Source organism: Manis javanica, chromosome 4 (genome assembly GCF_040802235.1).
Source record: "Manis javanica isolate MJ-LG chromosome 4, MJ_LKY, whole genome shotgun sequence".
Lineage (NCBI taxonomy): Eukaryota > Metazoa > Chordata > Mammalia > Pholidota > Manidae > Manis > Manis javanica.
In genome coordinates this window covers 110,275,905-110,294,673 of record NC_133159.1, presented here as the reverse complement: position 1 = coordinate 110,294,673, position 18,769 = coordinate 110,275,905, and the positions used below count along the sequence as shown (strand labels likewise).

Here is an 18,769-nt window from a genome sequence, read left to right as displayed (position 1 = left end):
AAAATTAGAATTTTGTTTTCAGTTAAAAAGACAAATTTTTCTTAAATTGTTAGTCTGCTCTTAATGTTGAAAGATTGAAAAAGGTTTTCTAATTGTTTTATCAAAATAGTTTCTCCTGCTTAAAGTCTCAATGAATTGTCTGAGTATTTAAGAAAATGAGATCTTAATATTAAAGGACTAAAAGTTAAGCTTTGCTAACAACTGTGTAAACTTCTGTATCTGCCTTTGAAGTATTTTGTTGTCATTCTAGTTAAATGGATAAATACTGCTTCATGGCAACCTATAATCTCATTTAAGCAAATGCCAAAGAAACTTTCTTCTGACAACTTTCCAAAGTCAAATTCAAAAAGGTGCTTTTACCTCTAGTTAACTCTGATATTTTCCAGAGGGCCCCTGGAACACATCAGAGGAATTTTTTTCTCCTCATCAGGGAAAATATTTGGCTAATTTGGCTTATTTATCTGATATACATTTACCTGGAAAGCACTGTCAGAGGGAATGATGCTAAACTTTGTTACTGAATGTTGTATGTTACAGAAATATCCAAATTTTCTTATGTCAACTATCTTATATTAAGTTCTCATCAGGTCTTTAACCATTGTCATTTTTAAGTCTTTTGTTATTTATAGTCACGGTTTCATTACTCCTAAACTAGTAAAGAACTAGATTTCAGCAGAACAGGTATTGGTTACATAAGATTAAGTAAACTAAGGGATATGATTTTGTGGCTTTTTGTTTCAAATGTTGCTGATAAAGTGTTTTAAGCTTTTTCTCTTAAGCTGACTGACAATAGTTTTGTAAATGACAATACCTTTATAAGCAGAATTGAAACATTTATCTTTCTACCTGACCCCTCAAGAATTTAAAAGCTTTCAGTATTTTCATATTTCATGGCAGTATGTTTATTTGCATAAGTTCAATAAGAATCTGCTTTCCTTGTAAGAGGACCAATTAAAAACACAGGTTATATTACCAAGGCTTTGACTAGAATGTCATACCTGAGAGACACATGCATAAACTCAGATATGAACACCTTTAAGGAACTAAGGTTGATGTTATAAAGCCAACAAAGCCCCTTAGAAGAACTGGCCTGGTACCTTGCTTACAGGGTTCCCAGCAGCCTTACCAGGTGAGTAAGGAAAGTCACTTCCTGGCAGGTGCAGGAACCTCAAAATGTCTCGGGGACCTCAAGAGAGGAATTTACCCAAATATACAGGTACTGCAGGCAAAACCTGATGGCAAATCTGGCTTGGCTTTCTGGCCTCAAGAGGCCTTTAAAAGTCCAATCTGAAATTCCTTATAAAAAGTTCCAGCAAAGCACATTTAAAAGATCCTATGTAATCAATTGCTCTTCTTGCTGCACTTATGCAAATAGTCAAGCCAAGTGTTAATTATTTTCTTAATCTAGTTACTTCTAATAAAAATGAGGGTGATTTTAGAGAAAAGTATTGTTTCAATAATGCAGTCTTATCTATACTAAATCCTAATACTAGTCATTGGGACATAAATTAGATCCAGAATTTTAGTTTCTGCAAAATATCTAGCTATGATTCTCCAGATCTTTTAGTTTTCTCCCATCATTTCAATTAAAATTTTACTGTTTCTAGTCCTCATATTCAGCCATACATTCTTAATCTTGTCAAGTTGCTTCAAAAAGGAAAATCCAACTCTAGATGTTGCTACTTAACCTAATAACACCATTTGTCCTTTCTTGCCTAGAAGCCATAACTCTGCAAATAGTAATAGTAATAGAAATGGAACCCAGAATAGAAGCATCAATCTTCCGAGGCCCCCTCAACTGACCACTGATGGGCACCTAACTGTACCCTTTATGCACCCCCTCTCAGCATGAAGCAGCCAGAGCGGTTGTCGCCCCTTTTCCCTAGCAGCAGCCATAGTCGTAAACTAGCAGGAGACAGCACACTCAGAAGCCAGACAAGTCAAACCCAAGGTCAATTTGGGTCTAATCATATATAAACAGACAGTAATGGAGACAAAGGCAAGGATGGGTTATAGTGCAAACATGGCAACTATGGAAGTGCTGAACATGACTACAAATGGTCTGAAAACAATAGAACATTCAACCTTCATTCCAGTCCACTGAAATCTGGAAACAGAAATACAAACAAGGCTAGGCTTGAAGTCAGAATCTACTTCTGGACATTCAGGATCCAGATCAGCAGGAGCACAAGGGAAAGGATTTAATTTTGAATACCCAAGGTTAAGTTATAAACTTCATTTGATACCAGTGGTCAGTCTGCATGCAGCAGAGGTGTGAGGTGTAAGACCATCAACCACTTATAATCAGTCCCTTGATTGACTTTGACAATTAAAATCTGTCATTTTTATCTACTACCCCTCATGGCCTATCATACACTTTGACTAGAAAACAGGCATTTAGCATGGACATTCTAGGAACTCTAAAGTTCAGTCAGGATACTCAGACAGAAAATCCTCATCTACTACTAGACAGATGACTTCTGGCCACAAAAGAGCAGGATTCAACTCAATACTGGAAGGCAGGAGTACAATAATACCCATTCAAGTAAGTTACATCTACAATCAGCTTGAATCCAGTACTTAATAGGAAGCAGGATAATAATGTCCAATCTAATGACATCTGTAGGTGATCATGGTATAAACAAGGACAATCAAGTTCGCAAAAGTGGAAATAATGTCTCTGGTTCTTACCAATATGGTGACAGGAAAAAAAACAAAAAGAATAGGAGAATACAACTATCTCTGGTCATTCAGTACCAAAACCAAGGCACAGACAGGAGTCCGACCACAGTCAGCTGAGGGACAGTGGGAAGTATGTACAGGATGAGAGTGTTTAAGTGACAGCTCTAAGACAACAGATAACAATGAAAGCAAGCAAAAAACAGGTTTTTACTATTTTCCAACTCCACTCTGTAAGTGACAGTCAGAGGGACCATTATCATAAGTGAAAAACCAACAGAAGAGGCAGTAACTCAAAACCTAAGTGAAGACATGAAAAAAAAAATAAAACACAGGAATTTATCACAAAAATGGTCTCTATCCTCTTCTTTAAAAATGTAGTTCTACTTTAATCCTACTGTTAATCTTCTTTTAAAGTATAGTGGGTATTTGTCCTCAATTAGCACACGTTAGTGCCATGAGTTTAAATTTTAACAATATTACAGAAATATTTGGTTGTGTGGAACTTAATTACAGGGTCAAATATGAGAGCTGAAGTTTGGAAGTTTCTGCATAATTTGATACTACCCATGTCTCTCAAAGGAAATGTTCAGTTGTACAGCATCATCAGATCAAGTCTCTGGTTTCAGACTAATTGCATAAATATTGACAATAAAAATTTATGACCAATATGTCTTACCTCTTTCCTGTCCCATTATCCTACTTTATAAATAGTTAGACTGGAAACAGGCAGAGAACTAAGGATAGAGCTTTGGAGAACAAAAACATTTAAGCATAAGCCATGGAAGAGAAGCCCTTAAAAAAAGCATGAAAGAGGATGTGAAAATCAGACTGTAAAGGATTGAAGAGTAAATGGAAATAAAGGAGTAAGAGACAAGAAGTGCACACTGCTTTTTTAAGGAGTTAGCTTATTATAAAGGAGCAGTAAGAGTTAGATGATGGAGATAAATTAGATAACAGTTCATCATCATTCCCTTCATCTCAAGTCTTTACTCTTTTATTACCAGAAAAGTCAGCCAAAAAAGAAACCTTAGTTACTTCTAGTCCCTCATCTCTCACCTAACTTATCTTCCTTATTAGACCTCATCTTCCTATGGTCTAGCATAAACATAACAGTGAGTCAGATCATGTCTCTCCTCTGCTGATAACCCTACATAATAAACCAACCAACTATATAGTATGTTAGAAGTATCTATGAAATAGAGGGTCAAGGTAGGCCTTATTGAGAAAGTGATATTTGAGCAAAGACTTGAAGGAGATAAAGGATAAATCCAAATGAATATATGGTTGGAAAGCATTCCTGAAAAAAAAAATCCTAAGGAAGGAGTGTGCCTAGAGGTGTGGAGAATGGCAAGCAAGCAGTATGGCTTCAGTGAGGTCTGTGAGAAGAGGGAGAGTAGCAGGACAGGGCAGAGAGGAAACAGAGGTCCTATCCATTTTATACTCACTACATTCACACTAAAGTAGTCTCCATCTCTTTCTGACACACACACTCACACACACACATAAAAAGACAAAGCTTCTAGAGAGATCTGATTCCTAACAAACAAGGTCTTCATGTCTCAGCTTTCCCCTCCCATATCTGAAGCTTAGATACCCCTCTGGTGTCTCCCACACTGGCAGGTCTATTGTATCACTTATATAACACCTGGAGGGTCCCTGAGGAGCATGTCCAATCACTTTTCTCCATCTGTCCACTCTGATGGAGCAGGCCTGCATCCAGAAAGCCTCAAGTAGGTAGGAACTAAGGGATACAGGCTATGAATGGCCATGCCAATAAGAGAATCAAAACAGCAAGTTAACAAGGTGGAAAACACACCAGATAAAGTTATTGACAGGAAATATAAAAGGATACAAGTCAGAATGAGCTCTGGATTCCCAGCATCTGGACTATTTTTGAGGACTTAGAAGAGAAAAGGAAGACTACTAAGAGAGAGAAAAACAATTTAATAGGAAGACCAATACTGAAACAGAATATATTCCAGGGGCTGGGGCTGGGGCTGAAAGGATATATCACCATGCCTGCACTACCCCATAGAGAAGTATGGTAAGCTACAAAATTCTATCAGATCTATTTCTGATTTTTTGGGATAGGAGAAAAAATGACTCTTGTTCTTGGGGAGAAGGATATGGAGGGAAATGCTTGACCACATTTATATTATAGCTAATTTCTTTGACTCCACTCACTGCAAAATCATGACCATAAAGATTCTCTGCTTGTTATGTCCCTGTTTTTCACGTAGTCTCCTCATTCATAGAGACTAAGTTACAAAGAACTCTCAGAAATTGCATGGGATATGGGAGGGAAAAGGAGATAAAGGACAAGAAAAAGAATTTCTGCAGTATTTCCTTAAGACCCAGCAGATGGTGCTATAGGAACACTGCTTTCCAGGCAAGGGCTAAAGATTGAGTGCCCAGGGGTACTAAGAGATTTTCCCTGTTGATACTCACCAGTTTTGTTAGTTTTGTGTATGTTTATTTACTTAGGTCAAACACTCTGCTCAAGAACTGTCCCCCAAACCCTGGCTTTTCTGACACGAATAACCCCCTACTCCCTTGCTATCCCAGGAGGAAGCAGATTTTAGTTCAAATCTTATCTTCTCCACTTAATAGCTAAGTGACTTGAACAAGTTACATATTTCTCTGAGCCTCAGTTTTCTCGTGTGAAAATTGGAGGTAATAATACCACATCATACAGTTGTGAAGATTAATAAAATGATGTACATAAGCGCACAGAGCACTGTGCTTGGCATAAAGGAGAACATCATTTCCCCTTTTCTGCCAATGCACAGAAGTGCTGAAAAACCTGGAACATGACACATACCATTAGAAATCTCTTTACCTGAACCCCGTTGAGGGGAAAACCACTAACCAAATTTATGATGGGGAAATTTTCAGGGCCACCCTATTACTAGAGAGCACATACCCTGGTAAAATCATGAATCTTAAGTTTTCAAAGGATTTTTGTGACAATCTAGTCCAACTGTTAGATTCGTAATTCTCAAAAAGAGAGAAGCTAAAATGCACATTCAATATGCCTCTTGTTTTCATAAAACAAACCAGAAAATAAAACTCAACAGAACTCTGGCTGGTGACATTGGAGGATACTCAGAAAATAAAACACTGAAAGAATTAAAACTGCTTACATGATATATGAAAGTTCCTTTAATATCCCTGACAATAAATTCAATTACTTCACAAAGAGCTCACTGAATTTTCAGCCAACATGTTAAAAGTTTCTTCTTTACAACAGGTCAAAATCTCCCTTCTATGAGCACCCAAAGACCCCTTGTTATGTTCCTTCCCTACCACCTCACACATACCAATATTCACAAACAGATATGCACACTTTTCTCTCTCACGAAACTAGTGGTTCTGATGTCCCACACTTTCCAGTTCTTCTCTTCCTCTAAGATTCTCCTCTCCAGGTCAATCTTCCTCACAAGCAAATACAGAAGAGGGCTGGGGATGGCAAACTACAACCCACAGGCCATATCTAGCATAATACCAATTTTTGTATGGCCCCTCAAGCTAAGAATGTTTTCTCCATTTTTAAGTGGTTGAAAAACTGTGATATGTAAAATTATGAAATTTAAAGGTCAGTGCTGATAAATAAGTTTTACTGAAACACATCCATGCTCACTTGTTTATATCTATGGATGTTTCATGCTACAAGAGCAGAATTGAGTAGTTGAAACAAAGACCATACAAATCCTATAACATTTACTATTTGTCCCTTTACAGGAAAAGTCTGCTGACCCCTCACTTAGGAGAACACTGGCCCAAGAGCCTGTTTCACCTGGAATAGTCTTCACCTACAACCCTCTACTCCCTCTGTGGCAACAGTTGGCCTCAAGGAAATTAGTCTTCACACAGAAAATTCCACCTCTCCTACATTCCCACAGTCTCAGTCACACCTTTAAAAAGCTCACCCTCTGATGGAGCATGACAACCTGGTCCAAATCAGGCATCAGGAGGAAAAATGGATGCAGTACTCTGAGCAGTTCTTAGAAGAAAATATACAGCCTGATAATGTTGAATTAGAATCATGTAAGTTATCATTTGCCAATAGTTGCTACCACTCCTTCCCAAACCTGATGATTGTGCTGCACAAGCTTTAAGTCTACATGACTTCACCCAGCTTCAGGGAGGCTTGTGCTGAATGCTCACCATGGATGGAGTGCAATGCAAAGTCATCAGGGATAAGAAAAAAGCCACTCATTGATTCTCAGGGCTAAAATTCCATTTATATTCAGGTAAAATCATGTCCTCTGAAGTGAAGATGGCAAGACAGAGGGCAGACCCTAGTACTGTGAAAAAGCAGTTGGCCAATGCAGAGCACAGTAGTCATGACTCTCACTCCTCTTTCAATTCAATTTGACAGACATTAATTGAGGATATTTATGTGCCAAGCAATGTGTTAGAGTCTCCAAGTGCCATAGGAATTAATAATGCCCATTCCCTATTGTCTCAAGAAGCTCATAGTCCAGAAGTGATACAGGCACATAGACCCACATATGCATATGTGTGTGTATGGAAGGATATACATCAAATAATTAACAGTAACTATTTCTGGGTAGTAATTACAGGTATTTTCATTTTCTTTGCTTTGCTTACCTATATTTACTGATTTTTTATATATTAAACATTAATTACACAGTAAGACACTTTTGAAAGTTCATAATATAATGAGATTGATATTACAGTAAAACTCCCAAAAAGGTACACAATTATAATTCTCTCTTCTGTATTCAAGAAGTATTTCCCACAGGATTCTAAGGTTGGTTTTAAAGAATGAACAAGAATTCACTAGGCAGATAATGAGGAAAGATATTCCAAGAAAAAAATGTAAAATAGTATGGTATATTCAGAAAGGTTTAAGTAATTACCTCCTGGGGGAGCATAAAGAGGAATAGGGAAAGAAGAGATGTGGCTGGAGAGAAGCCACAGCTCAGATCATTAGGAAACTTGGATCCCATACTAAAGAGCATGGATTTCCCCTAAGGTTATGTGGTAGTTGAAATGAAAGCTACATTAATGAATGGTCACTAAGGTAAGGTAAACAGGGTAAAGAGACAAAAGGACTTCCGCAGCCATTACCCATTCCAAGAGGTAGTCATACCATGGGTGACACCTTGGCTGAAATGTTGTATAAGAAAATATAGCTTAAAATGGAAGAGTTTGACTAGATATTTAAGGTTCTTTTGAAACATCACATTCCATGATTCTTTGACATTTGGTGCCTGATGTCACTGCACACATTCCATTAAACTTTGACTAAAGTTTACATAATTTGTTATCAATGCATTATGCTACATACTTTGTTGAATACACAGAGATCTCAATGCTGTTTCCAGAGATTCTGGCAGGTGGGGCTGGTACTAGCCCAGATATGGAAACTACTAATGCAATCCCAAGTGAACATGCAAGGAAGTGAGAATGTAAACACCTGGGAGCTGGGGAGAGGTGGAGCTAGGCTTGTTTGGGAATGAATTAGGACATCTCAAAGAGAGCAGCTCCTCCCTAAAATGGACCATCATTCCCTCTATATAAAGGCCATTAATCCCAACTAGCAGCACTGTAAGCTGCTTCAGTCTCCATCCTATTTGTTCCTTTGACAAACTAGGTAAGTGAGCAGGAATAATAAGGGCTATAAATTATCTAAATCTGGGGTGTGTTCTAAGGCAAAGAGGCACTGGATATCAGGCTTCTTTTTAATATACTCTGGGGACTCTGATATAAGTTTAACTATACAGAGGAGGAAAACGAGATCATGGGGACCAATAGTAGTGCCTCCTTTCTTTGGGGTCACTTCCTTAAATGTCATGGGGTTGTAATTATCCACTAAATGGGTTGCCTCCTTTACACTGAGCTTTTTCTCTGTACTGTGCAATTAATAAAGCCTGAGGGTCACTTCCTGCTTGGAGAATGAAAACAGAAGTTAAACCTGATAGCAGCTAGCCCCAACTCCTTATCACCTCTGGTTGGTTTTGCCCACTTTGTCTACTTTCTCTGGCCTAGAAATCTTGAGGGTCCAGTTTAGCCACTGGTGCCCCTTAGCTGGAGTCAGGTGTGCCATGTAGATGATGGACCTGTCTCTCCCTAGTGTGATGGTTGAGACCTAGAGAGCAATTGGATGGAGTGGATGAATTGGCATACCCAGGATTTCTAAAACTCCAAAGAGAAACTCAGAATTGTCCCTGGTAGTGGCAGGGAGCCCCAAACAGAAAGCCATTGCTTCTACATTAATTCAGGAATGGAAATAAGAGATATAGGGATAAGAGTTATAGATTATGTTCTTAATTTCATCACATTTCTTGCTACATTGCTTAAACATGTCATTCAACTCTGGATTGGTTCTTGATTACAATAAAATTAATCATGCCTGATTAATTCTGAACAATTTTACTACAAATAATTGGAACTATTTAGTACTTAAGCAATAAAAAAACTAGTAAGAGGTGGGTTCTCTCTCCTTTTTTTCTCTTTTAGGTTAATTGAGTTTACAAAAAGATGCCTCAACTCCTACAAAGCATCGTCACTGTCATTGATCTTTTCTACCAATATTCCATCCAAGACGGGGAGTGTGACATGTTGAACAAGGCAGAACTAAAAGAACTTTTAGAAAATGAGTTTCATCAAATTCTGAAGGTAAAAACTTCATTTCAGGACTGAAGACTCCTTTAATTCCTTTTTCACCCCCTTCAGACATTTCTATCACACATGTCAAACTCCTAGAGGACTCTCCCTTGGTTGTAGAGGACAGGGTTTGGTAGAAGCTTGAAACCAGATAAAAATTGACCCATTAACAGTTTCCATAACATTACCAAGGGAAATGATCCTACTAAACAACAGACAAAATACGTAGAATAAATAATGTTCTACCTATGCACATAATTCTTATGGAATAGACATTGAGATGATCCTCAGAAAAACTGTAGTTTTTCTGCCCTTTCTTTGTCTTTCTTCAGCCCACATATATCCTGACTACTGCCCATTTCTGTGGTTCCAGCACTATAAGGCCTGTGAATTCAGGAAATTAGCATCTTACTCCTTAAAATCATAGAACAGAGTGACCACTACCTTAAAATGTCAGCTCTAGAAATAAGTATGTGGGAGTTTAGATCTAGCTCTTGATCTTCAATTCACTGTATCCAGCTGCCTACTGAATATTTTTATTTGGATTCCTATGGCTGTCTGAAATTCAGTATGGCAGTTATGAAACTCACCATCTTCCTTCTGAATTATCTCCTCCTATTTGCCCAAGGCAGATATCTTGTGCCATTCCTGACTTCCTCTCTTGGTAAGCACCTCCACCCTCCAACCTCCATCTTACTCATCAATAGTTTCTCAAAATAGCCCACTTCTTGCCACGATTACTGATAGTCCTCTGATTCATGCCACCTCCTACTTTCCATCTTAGCTTTAGGTACAAATTTAATCATTTCACAATTTAACTCAAAATCCTTCAACATCTCCCAGCTCTTAGAGTCCAAAGTTCCTTAACACAACTTAAAGGGCATACTCTGGTCCCTATTTATCTCTTTAGTCACATCTCTTGACTACTGAGACTAAATTTAGCAATACTGAATTTCTTGCTCCTCCCTTTGTTCATATTGTTCCCTCAGCCTGGAATAATCTTTTTTCCCCTCTCCCTTTTTTCCTACCTCTTTATTTGGCTAATTCCAGTGGTTCTTCTCTGGTGTACTCTCATAGAAATATTATCACAACATATTGTAACTTTAAGTTTGTGCATCTCACCCACTAAAACTTTAAGTTCCTCTTTGTCAGGAAACAAACTTGTTCACTGCTTTATCCCCTGTACCTAACTCAATGCTGTGCAGATAGTAGATGCACAATAAATATTTGTTGAATTAGTTAATTAAAAACTGGACAAAAAAAGGAAAGTCATAGATAATTAATGCAAATATCAAAAATTATTTGTAAATTAGCTAATCATTCATATTTGACACATTTCTTACAAAAAAATAATTCTCTTGTTCCCTGTCACCTTCTAATTGCATCCTCTTCTAGATATTTCTCACTGCATTAATTATTGCATATTCCTTTCTCTTTCTGTTCAGAATAGGACAGTCTAAAGAACTATGTGGTTGAGCTCCACTTAAGTAAGCATTCACATTTCAACAGCCTTCCTTCAATTGGTTATCTGGGTGTATGGTCCCTACTGACAGAGTTGCCCTCTGTACCTTGCTCCCATACAGAATCCACATGATCCAGACACTGTAGATATCATCCTGCAAAACCTGGATCAAGATCGTAACAAAAAAGTAGATTTTACTGAATATCTTCTGATGATATTCAAGTTGGCTCAGGCTTGTAATAAAATCATTGGCAAAGATTACTGCCAACCTTCAGGGTCAAAACAGAGAGACCATAGTCACAAGCACCAAAAGGAAGAAAGAGAAACAGAAGAGGACAAAGGACAAGAATTGTCTTACATTCATTCAAGGTGTAGTACAGAAGAGAATTATTCCTATTCCAGGGGCTCCAGCAGAAGCATTAGACACAGGTCTGGGTCCAGTTCCAGAAGAATGGGGCATCAAGAAAGTTTACCTCATTCTGAGCACAGGCAAAGCTCTGGAGAAAGGAGAGAGTCAAGTCCTGGCCACTTCAAGGACAGTAAGAAAAACAAGCATGGCTCTCATCAGCAAGAAAGGTCTGGAAGTGAAGAAGTTGGCTATACTCATTCAAGTAACTATAGAAAAAGATCAAACTCAGCAAATCAGTTAGGCACTTGTGGAGAAGAAAGGCATGTGTGTCACTCAGAGGCTCAGTCTTTCAGTTCTGACCAACACTGGTCTGAATCAAATGAATCCTTAGGGAATAGACAACACAAAAAGAAATCAAGCCAGTCTGCTAGTAAGCAGAATAATGGATTCAGCTCAGGAAGTTGTGGAGAACAAGATTACTGTTCAAATTTAAATAAACCCACTGGTTGTGATCAAGGGTGTGGCTCAGGTAAGCCCTCTCAACAGAGATGGCATGAATCAAATGCAGAATCTCAATCAAGAAACTGTGAGGAACAAGGATACTATTCTAATTCAAATGAGGTATCCAGTTATGGAAAATATAGGACAACCTCGGGCCTGTCCTCTAGTCAAAGACATGACTCCAGCTCAAGAGGTCAATCAGGGAGCTGGGGGAAACAAAAACATGGATCTGGCTCAGGTCGTTCTTCAAGATACGGACAATATGGGTCTGGATCAGGTCAATCTTCTGGCTTTGGGCCACAAGGTTCTGGCTTAAGTCAGTCATCAAGCTATGGACAACATGAATCTGGATATGGTCAATCATATGGCTATGAAAAGCATGGTTCTACTTTAGGTCAGTCCTCTGGCTTTAGACCACAAACATCTGGATCAGGTCACTCGAACTATAGCCAACACAGGTCAGGCTCAGGACAGTCTTCTAGCTATGTCCAACATGGGTCTAGATCCAGTCAATCTTCTAGCCAGGGCCAACATAGCTCTAGATCCAGCTATAGTCAACTTAGCTCTGGATCAGGTCAGTCCTCTGGCTATGGACAACATAGATTTGGCTCAGGTCAATCTTCCAGCTATGGTCAACAAGGGTCTGGCTTAAGTCAGTCTAGCTTTAGCCAACATAGGTCTAGCTCACGTAGATCTTCTAGCCACAGCCAATATGAGTCTGGCTCACAATGGTCTGGATATGGCCAACACAGGACTGGCTCAAGCCGATCTTCTAGCCACAGCCGACATGGGTCAGGCTCAGGTCAATGGTCTAGCCAGGGTCAACATAGCTCTATACCAGGTCAGTCTTCCAGCCATGGCCAACTTAGCTCTGGATCAAGCCAGTCCTCTGGATATGGATACCATGGATCTGGCTCAGGTCAGTCTTCTGGCATTGAGCTACATGGGTCTGGCTTAGGTCAATCTTCTAGTTATGAACAAAATATTTCTACTACAGGACAATCATCAGGCTGTGGACACCATGGATCTGGCTCAGGTCAGTTTTCTAGCTATGGTCAACATGAATGTCGCTCAAGTCAGTCATCTAATTATGGCCAACATAGGTCTGGTTCAGGCCAAGCTTTTAGCCATGGCCAACTTGAGCCCAGATCAAGTCAATCTTCAAGGGATGGCCAACACGGGACTATATCAAGTCAGTCTTCTGGCTTTGGGCAACATGCATCTGGCTCAGGAGAATCTTCTGGATTTAGTCAGCATAGATCTGGCTTAGGTCAGTCCTCTAGCTATGGGCACCATGGTTCTACTTTAGGACAGTCATCAAGCTGTGGTCAACACAGCTGTAGCTTGGATCAGTCTCCCAGCTATGGTCAGCATGGGTCAGGCTCAGGTCAGCCTTCTGGCTCTGGTCAGCCTTGGTCTGGTTCAGGTCAGTCACCAAGCTGCAGACAGCATGAGTCTGGATATGGTCAATCTTCCATCCCTAGAAAACATAGTTCTGTTTCAGGTCAATCTAGCCATGGCCAACACAGGTCTAGCTCAGGTCAGTCTTCTAGGTCTGGTCATCATGAATCTGGCTCAAGTCAATATTCTAGCTACAGTCAACATGAGTGTGGATCAGGTCAATCTTCTGGCTTTAGTCAGCATGGATCTGGCTTAAGTCAAGCCTCTGGCTATGGACATGGTTCTGCTTTAGGACAGTTACCAAGCCAAGGTCAGTACACATCTGGTTCAGGCCAACTGCCCAACTATGGCCAACATGGATCTGGATCATGTGAGTCTTCCAGCTATGGCCAACACAGGTCTGGCTCAAGTCAATCTTCCGGCTATAGCCAATATGGGTCTGGCTCCAGTCAGTCTTCTTGTCATGGCCAATCTGAGTCTGGACAGAGTCAGTCTTCTAGCTATGGTCAACACAGATCTGCCTCAAGTCAGTGTTCTAGCCATAACCAGCATGGGGCTGGCTTGGGTCAGTGTTCTAGCTCTGAACAATATGGGTCTGGCCAATGTCAATCATCTAGTTCTGGACAATGTGGTTCTAGATCTGGTCAGTATTCTACTTATGAGCAACATGAATTACAAGGGACAGGTAGGTCAAGTTCAAGTGGAAATCACGATGAGTACAGTAGACTCAAAATAGGCTCAAGCCCCAATCAATCTAGAAGAAATAGCCAGGAATTATCACTGTATGGCCAAAAAGAAATAAGTAGAGATTATGGCCTATCAGATGGTGAGTCTGATGGGTATGAGAGTGCTCATGGACAATCAAGAACTTGTAAGCACCAAAGCCAAGGATGGAGCCAGGGTCAGTGGGAATCTGGCTATAGCCACTCAAATTGTAATGAAAGGCAATCAAGAAGCAATTATTAACAACTAGAAAGCTCCTCAACTTGTGGCTTTGGACAATTTACACCCTCCTCTGGATAGTCCAGACTCAACACTACCAACACATCATTAATCTGAAAGGAGGATAATAGACAAAGTAACTACCTCTCTCAGAGAGGAGGAGGTAAATGTGGAGGGGGAAGTACCAACTTAAGTTCCCACATAGTAGCTCTCCACTCTGTGAATATGTCCAAGAGCAGAGATACTAATTCTAGGGATAAATAATAAATAGAAATGAAATTAACTCAAGTAGCAATGTAAGAAATACAGACAAGCAATTCATTATGAGACTTCTTTATAAAAGTGGATATATGTATTTCTATATTTTTCTTTTAAATATGTAACTGCCCTCTATTCCTTGCTACTGAGTTCCTTCCAAAAAATACAGGGTATGTGGGTTACTTTGTTAGGAACTACTGAGTTGAATGGGACTAAATCTGGAAGAATAATGAAAAGCATTTAAGAATTGGGGTTTAGGTGAGGTGTCTTTTGGGGAGCTCATTGCTCATTATATGATGGCAAAGCTAAGCCTTCATCTCTAGAGAGCAAAAATGTATTAAATGCACTACCAGTTTTGGAGCCAAAGCCTCCTTACAGCAACATGGACCATAATTTTTGGTGTGCTCCACATTAGATGGTGGCAGAAGGGAGGAAGCTCTAAAGGTAAAGATGCAGCATTGGTAATTTATTTGCTTTTAAAACCACCAAGCCTGTATTCTTGAATGCATCTGTAATAAATCAGTAAACTGACAGACATTAAAAAGTGGCACCAGGTGCTTCTCCCTAGCTGGTGAGGGAGAACTTTATTTCAAAAGAACAGGGATGGATCAGTTCAGGATTAAAGGATCCAAATGTGGACTTGATTTCAGCACACAAGACCTTGACCCCTACCCCTAAGAATTTACTCCAGGTTGAAAAACTTTTTGAGAGCAAAAGTATGGAAATACAATGGCTCCAACCTACTTTTGTAGTTCACTGGCCTTTCCACATAGAAAAACATCACTTATTCCTAGAAAGAAAAGAGGACTGTCTTCCATTGCTGTATAGTTCCTCAGTTTAACTGTAACATATATTTCAAGTCTTTGGGTTCAAATAACTGGACTGCATTAAATTTGACAATAAATAATGGTGATCAAATACTGAGGTTTGTCTTGTCTCTGCTTCATGTCACTTTTCACAAACAGGTAATCTGACTAACAACTAACTCATGTAACTGTTTTCTAAGGTCTTGTCCTTCACAAATAACCCACAATATATAAAGAATTTTTAAAACTCGGTAATGAGACAAATAACTCAATTTAAAAATGAGCAAAAGATTTTAATGGACAGCTCACCAAAAAAGATGTACAAATGGCTGATAAGCACATGAAAAGCTGTTCTATGTCATTAGTCATCAGGGAACTGCAAATTAAAACATAATGAGATATTATTAATACCCATTAGCATGGCCAAAATTAAAAATACTGGCAATACCAACTGTAGGTATTACTGGTGGAAAAATAAAGTGATACAGTCACTTTGGAAAACAGTGTGGCAATTTCTTGTAAAGTTAAATATACTTCACTATATGATCCAGCAATTCTACTCTTGGATGAAATGAAAACATGTCCACATGAAGATTTTTACATGAATGTTCACAGCAGCTTTAATGATAATAGCCCAAAAGCTGAAACCACACAAATGTCCACCAACTGAAGAATGAATACACAAATTGTGGTATAACCATACAAGGAAATACTATTTAGCAAGGAGGAAAGGATGACTGATACACATGACATGGATGAACCTCAAAAACATTATATTGATCAAAAGAGGCCAAATACAAAAAAGTATGTACTATATGATTTTGTTTATATGAAACTCAAAGACAAAGATAAAAATATCTGTAGATAAAATAGAAATGTAAAAAAACAGAAAGTAGATCAGTGGTTGACTAGGCCTAGGAGTAGAACTTATAAACTTATTAGTTGACTGGAAAGAGAAATGCAAGGGAACACTCTAGGATGATGGAATTACTCTATACTGATTAATGTTTTTGTCAAAACTCATAGAATTGTATACTTACAATTCATACATTTTATCATATGTAAGTTATACCTCAATAAAGTTGATTTTGTTTAAAGTCTCCACAAGGCTTTTTGTGAAACCTGACATGCAAATTCTAAAATTTACATAAAGGAAAATAATTAAAGGTGGCAGAACAATTTTTAAGATAAATAAGGAAGAGGAATGTCATCTTGCTACATCAGATATCAAAATATATTACAAAGTTACATTATTTAAGACAGTGTGGAATTGTCCTAAGAACAGACATAAAGATCAATGGAACATCAGAAACAGATCCATGAACACCTGATAAATAATAATAATGGCTTTGCATATCAGTGGGGAAACACAAAGTTTTCAATAAATAGTGCCAAGAAAATTGGTCTTCCTCAAGAGGAAAAATCTCCATTTCATGTCATATACAAAATTAATTCCAACTAAAGTCCTGAAGTATAATAAGACAAACTTTTTAATTTTTTAAAGAAAATATAGGAGAATACCTTTATGACTTCAAAGAATGGAGTTCTTAAACAAGAACTATAAAAAACCACAATAAGATATATTGAGGGGAGAAGATTACAACACCCTAAAATGTGCCACTCTGGTCTATCTATGTATTATTTTGAGCTGAAGGCAATCAAGGCCTAGCACTCTCAGGAAGATTTTTTTTTCCAACCTCTCCCTTAATTGGCTAAAAGAATTTAGATAGGGGGCCTGTACAAGAGAATTATTACCAGAAATAACTTTTTATATCAGAAAGACTTATCTGGGTAACACAGCAACATTTGTGTACCAAACATTTGCTCTTTTCCTCTGCCTGGGATTGTCTACCTCCCCTTTGAAGTCCCAGAGCACCACCCCATTCTCTTTAGCTCATGATGGTATATAAGCCTAAACTGCCTGACTGCATTTGAGTTTCATATTTTTATGGGGCTTTCGTACATGCAAAATTAAATTTGTTTTTGTCAATTTAAATTATTAGGCCAGCCAAAGAATGTATGAGGGGAGAAGGAAAAAAAATTTTCTGCCCCTATGATATATCTCAACATGTACAAGGCCCAAAAAATAATATTGAGTGAAAAAGTTGTAAAGCATGCATATATAGTATGATACCATCTATATAGTTTGGCAATATACATACATACATATGTAAGTAATGTATGTAAGGGGCCAAGAGCAGGCTGCTCTAAGGTGTGCCATTGTGACATACAAATTACTTCAGAGTTGAAAACAATCAAGGCCCAAAAGACTCAGAAAGAAACTTTGACCTCCCAAACCCCCTCCCACCCCCACCCCACAACTGCATAGAATCTAAAATGAGGAACCACTCTAGGAAGAGCTATCACCACAGATAACTATAATGTAAAACTAGATGTGCTAGACAGGGAGGGATGTGGCTAAATCTGTTAAAATTCCTTTTTGTGCTCCCTCCTTCTTTCTGTGTGACCCAGCAAACACTTGTTCACCAAACATTTACTCTTTCATATTCTGTGAATTGCTTCCCTTTCTCTTTTAAGTCTCAGACCCCTACCCCCTTCTCCTTGGTTCAGGATGACATATATACGTCATTTTCCTATCTATCTTCAGAATCTATGTCTATGGATTCCTTGTATGCACATAATTAAACTTCTGTTCTTTTTCTCCTGTTAATTTGTTTTATATCAATTTGATTCTTAATCCAGCTAGAAGAACCTCAAGGGGTGGAGGAAATTTCTTCCTCCCCTACAGTAACATATATACATCATAATATTGTATATTGTTTGTAGTTAATATATATTTGGTAAATATAAAGATCTTTATTGGAATGTTAAACACCAAATCCTGGATAGTGATTTCCTCTGGAAAGAGGAGAGAAAATGGGATTGAAAGAATAAACAAAGCCAAAAGGTTTCTTAAGCAAGGTGACATTTATTATTCCCTACACTTATTTATAAACCTCAAATTATTTCACAAGAAAAAGATCAATGTTAGGATGCCCATCAATGAATACTCATAAGAGAAGGTGCCCTGACAAGCTAGCCCACTAACACATCTGGCCCAGCATGTCCCAATTGTTGCAATAAATGTACCAGCCCATTAGGGCCTAAAGATATTCATCTGAATTACACAACCAACTGTCTGGCTCAAACTTGAAACTCACCAGGGAGCCTTCTGAAAAGTTTGGCTCCCTATAATTTTCCCAAAAGAAGAAAGCATTCACTAGCTAGGTTAACAGAGACACTTAGTGCTCCTGAAAGCACATTTCTGACTAGAAATTAATGAGCTAGCATTCTGATTTTTATTCTTCAGTCCCTGGTAAGTTAAGTAATGAAGAAACAGCTTTTCTGAGTCTAATCAACTCTGGGACACAAACATAAATGTGTGTCTGATTCTACAAGGATGAGGACAAAACCTTGGCCCTTTTCCCAGACAACATCCCAACCTTCTTCTTTGCTTCTTCCAACTTTCAAGATTTCAGGAGCAAGAAAATTATTCTAGTAAGAGAAAGCAAAGAAATTTCCAATACATGCCTAGTTCCATAACTAAGTCAAGTTTTTCCTGTTTCTATCTCTTCTTGATATGACTCCAGAATCTAAGAACTGTTAGGCAGAAAGAGATGAGCAAGATGAAAAGAAGGTGGGGCCCACCAAAAACTCAGGGAGTTAATCAGACAAAGCCAGAGAGCTAGAGATAACTCAGAAGATTAATTAAACAGATTAAATAAAATCACA

General features: G+C 38.5%; 1 protein-coding gene across 2 annotated transcripts; it reads left to right on the top strand.

Annotated features, from left to right (window-relative positions):
• Window positions 1–1,534: 1,534 nt before the first annotated feature.
• On the top strand, window positions 1,535–15,153 carry LOC108404717 (uncharacterized). Of its 2 annotated transcripts, none has more exons than XM_073234653.1 (3): window positions 1,535–6,729; window positions 9,172–9,330; window positions 10,902–15,153. In XM_073234653.1, the coding sequence occupies exons 2-3, from the start codon at window positions 9,193–9,195 to the stop codon at window positions 13,995–13,997; spliced, it is 3,234 nt and encodes a 1,077-aa protein (XP_073090754.1). In that variant the 5' UTR covers window positions 1,535–6,729; window positions 9,172–9,192; the 3' UTR covers window positions 13,998–15,153. The 2 variants fall into 2 exon arrangements, with proteins under 2 accessions (XP_073090754.1, XP_017527942.3); XM_017672453.3 differs by lacking the exon at window positions 1,535–6,729 and adding an exon at window positions 8,226–8,305.
• The last annotated feature ends 3,616 nt before the right edge of the window (window positions 15,154–18,769 follow it).

Coding starts and splice junctions, on each gene's coding strand:
- LOC108404717 (XM_073234653.1), top strand. CDS start 9,193: ATGCCTCAACTCCTACAAAGCATCGTCACTGTCATTGATCTTTTCTAC. Junction 9,331..10,901: donor AGTTTCATCAAATTCTGAAG/GTAAAAACTTCA, acceptor GCTCCCATACAG/AATCCACATGATCCAGACAC.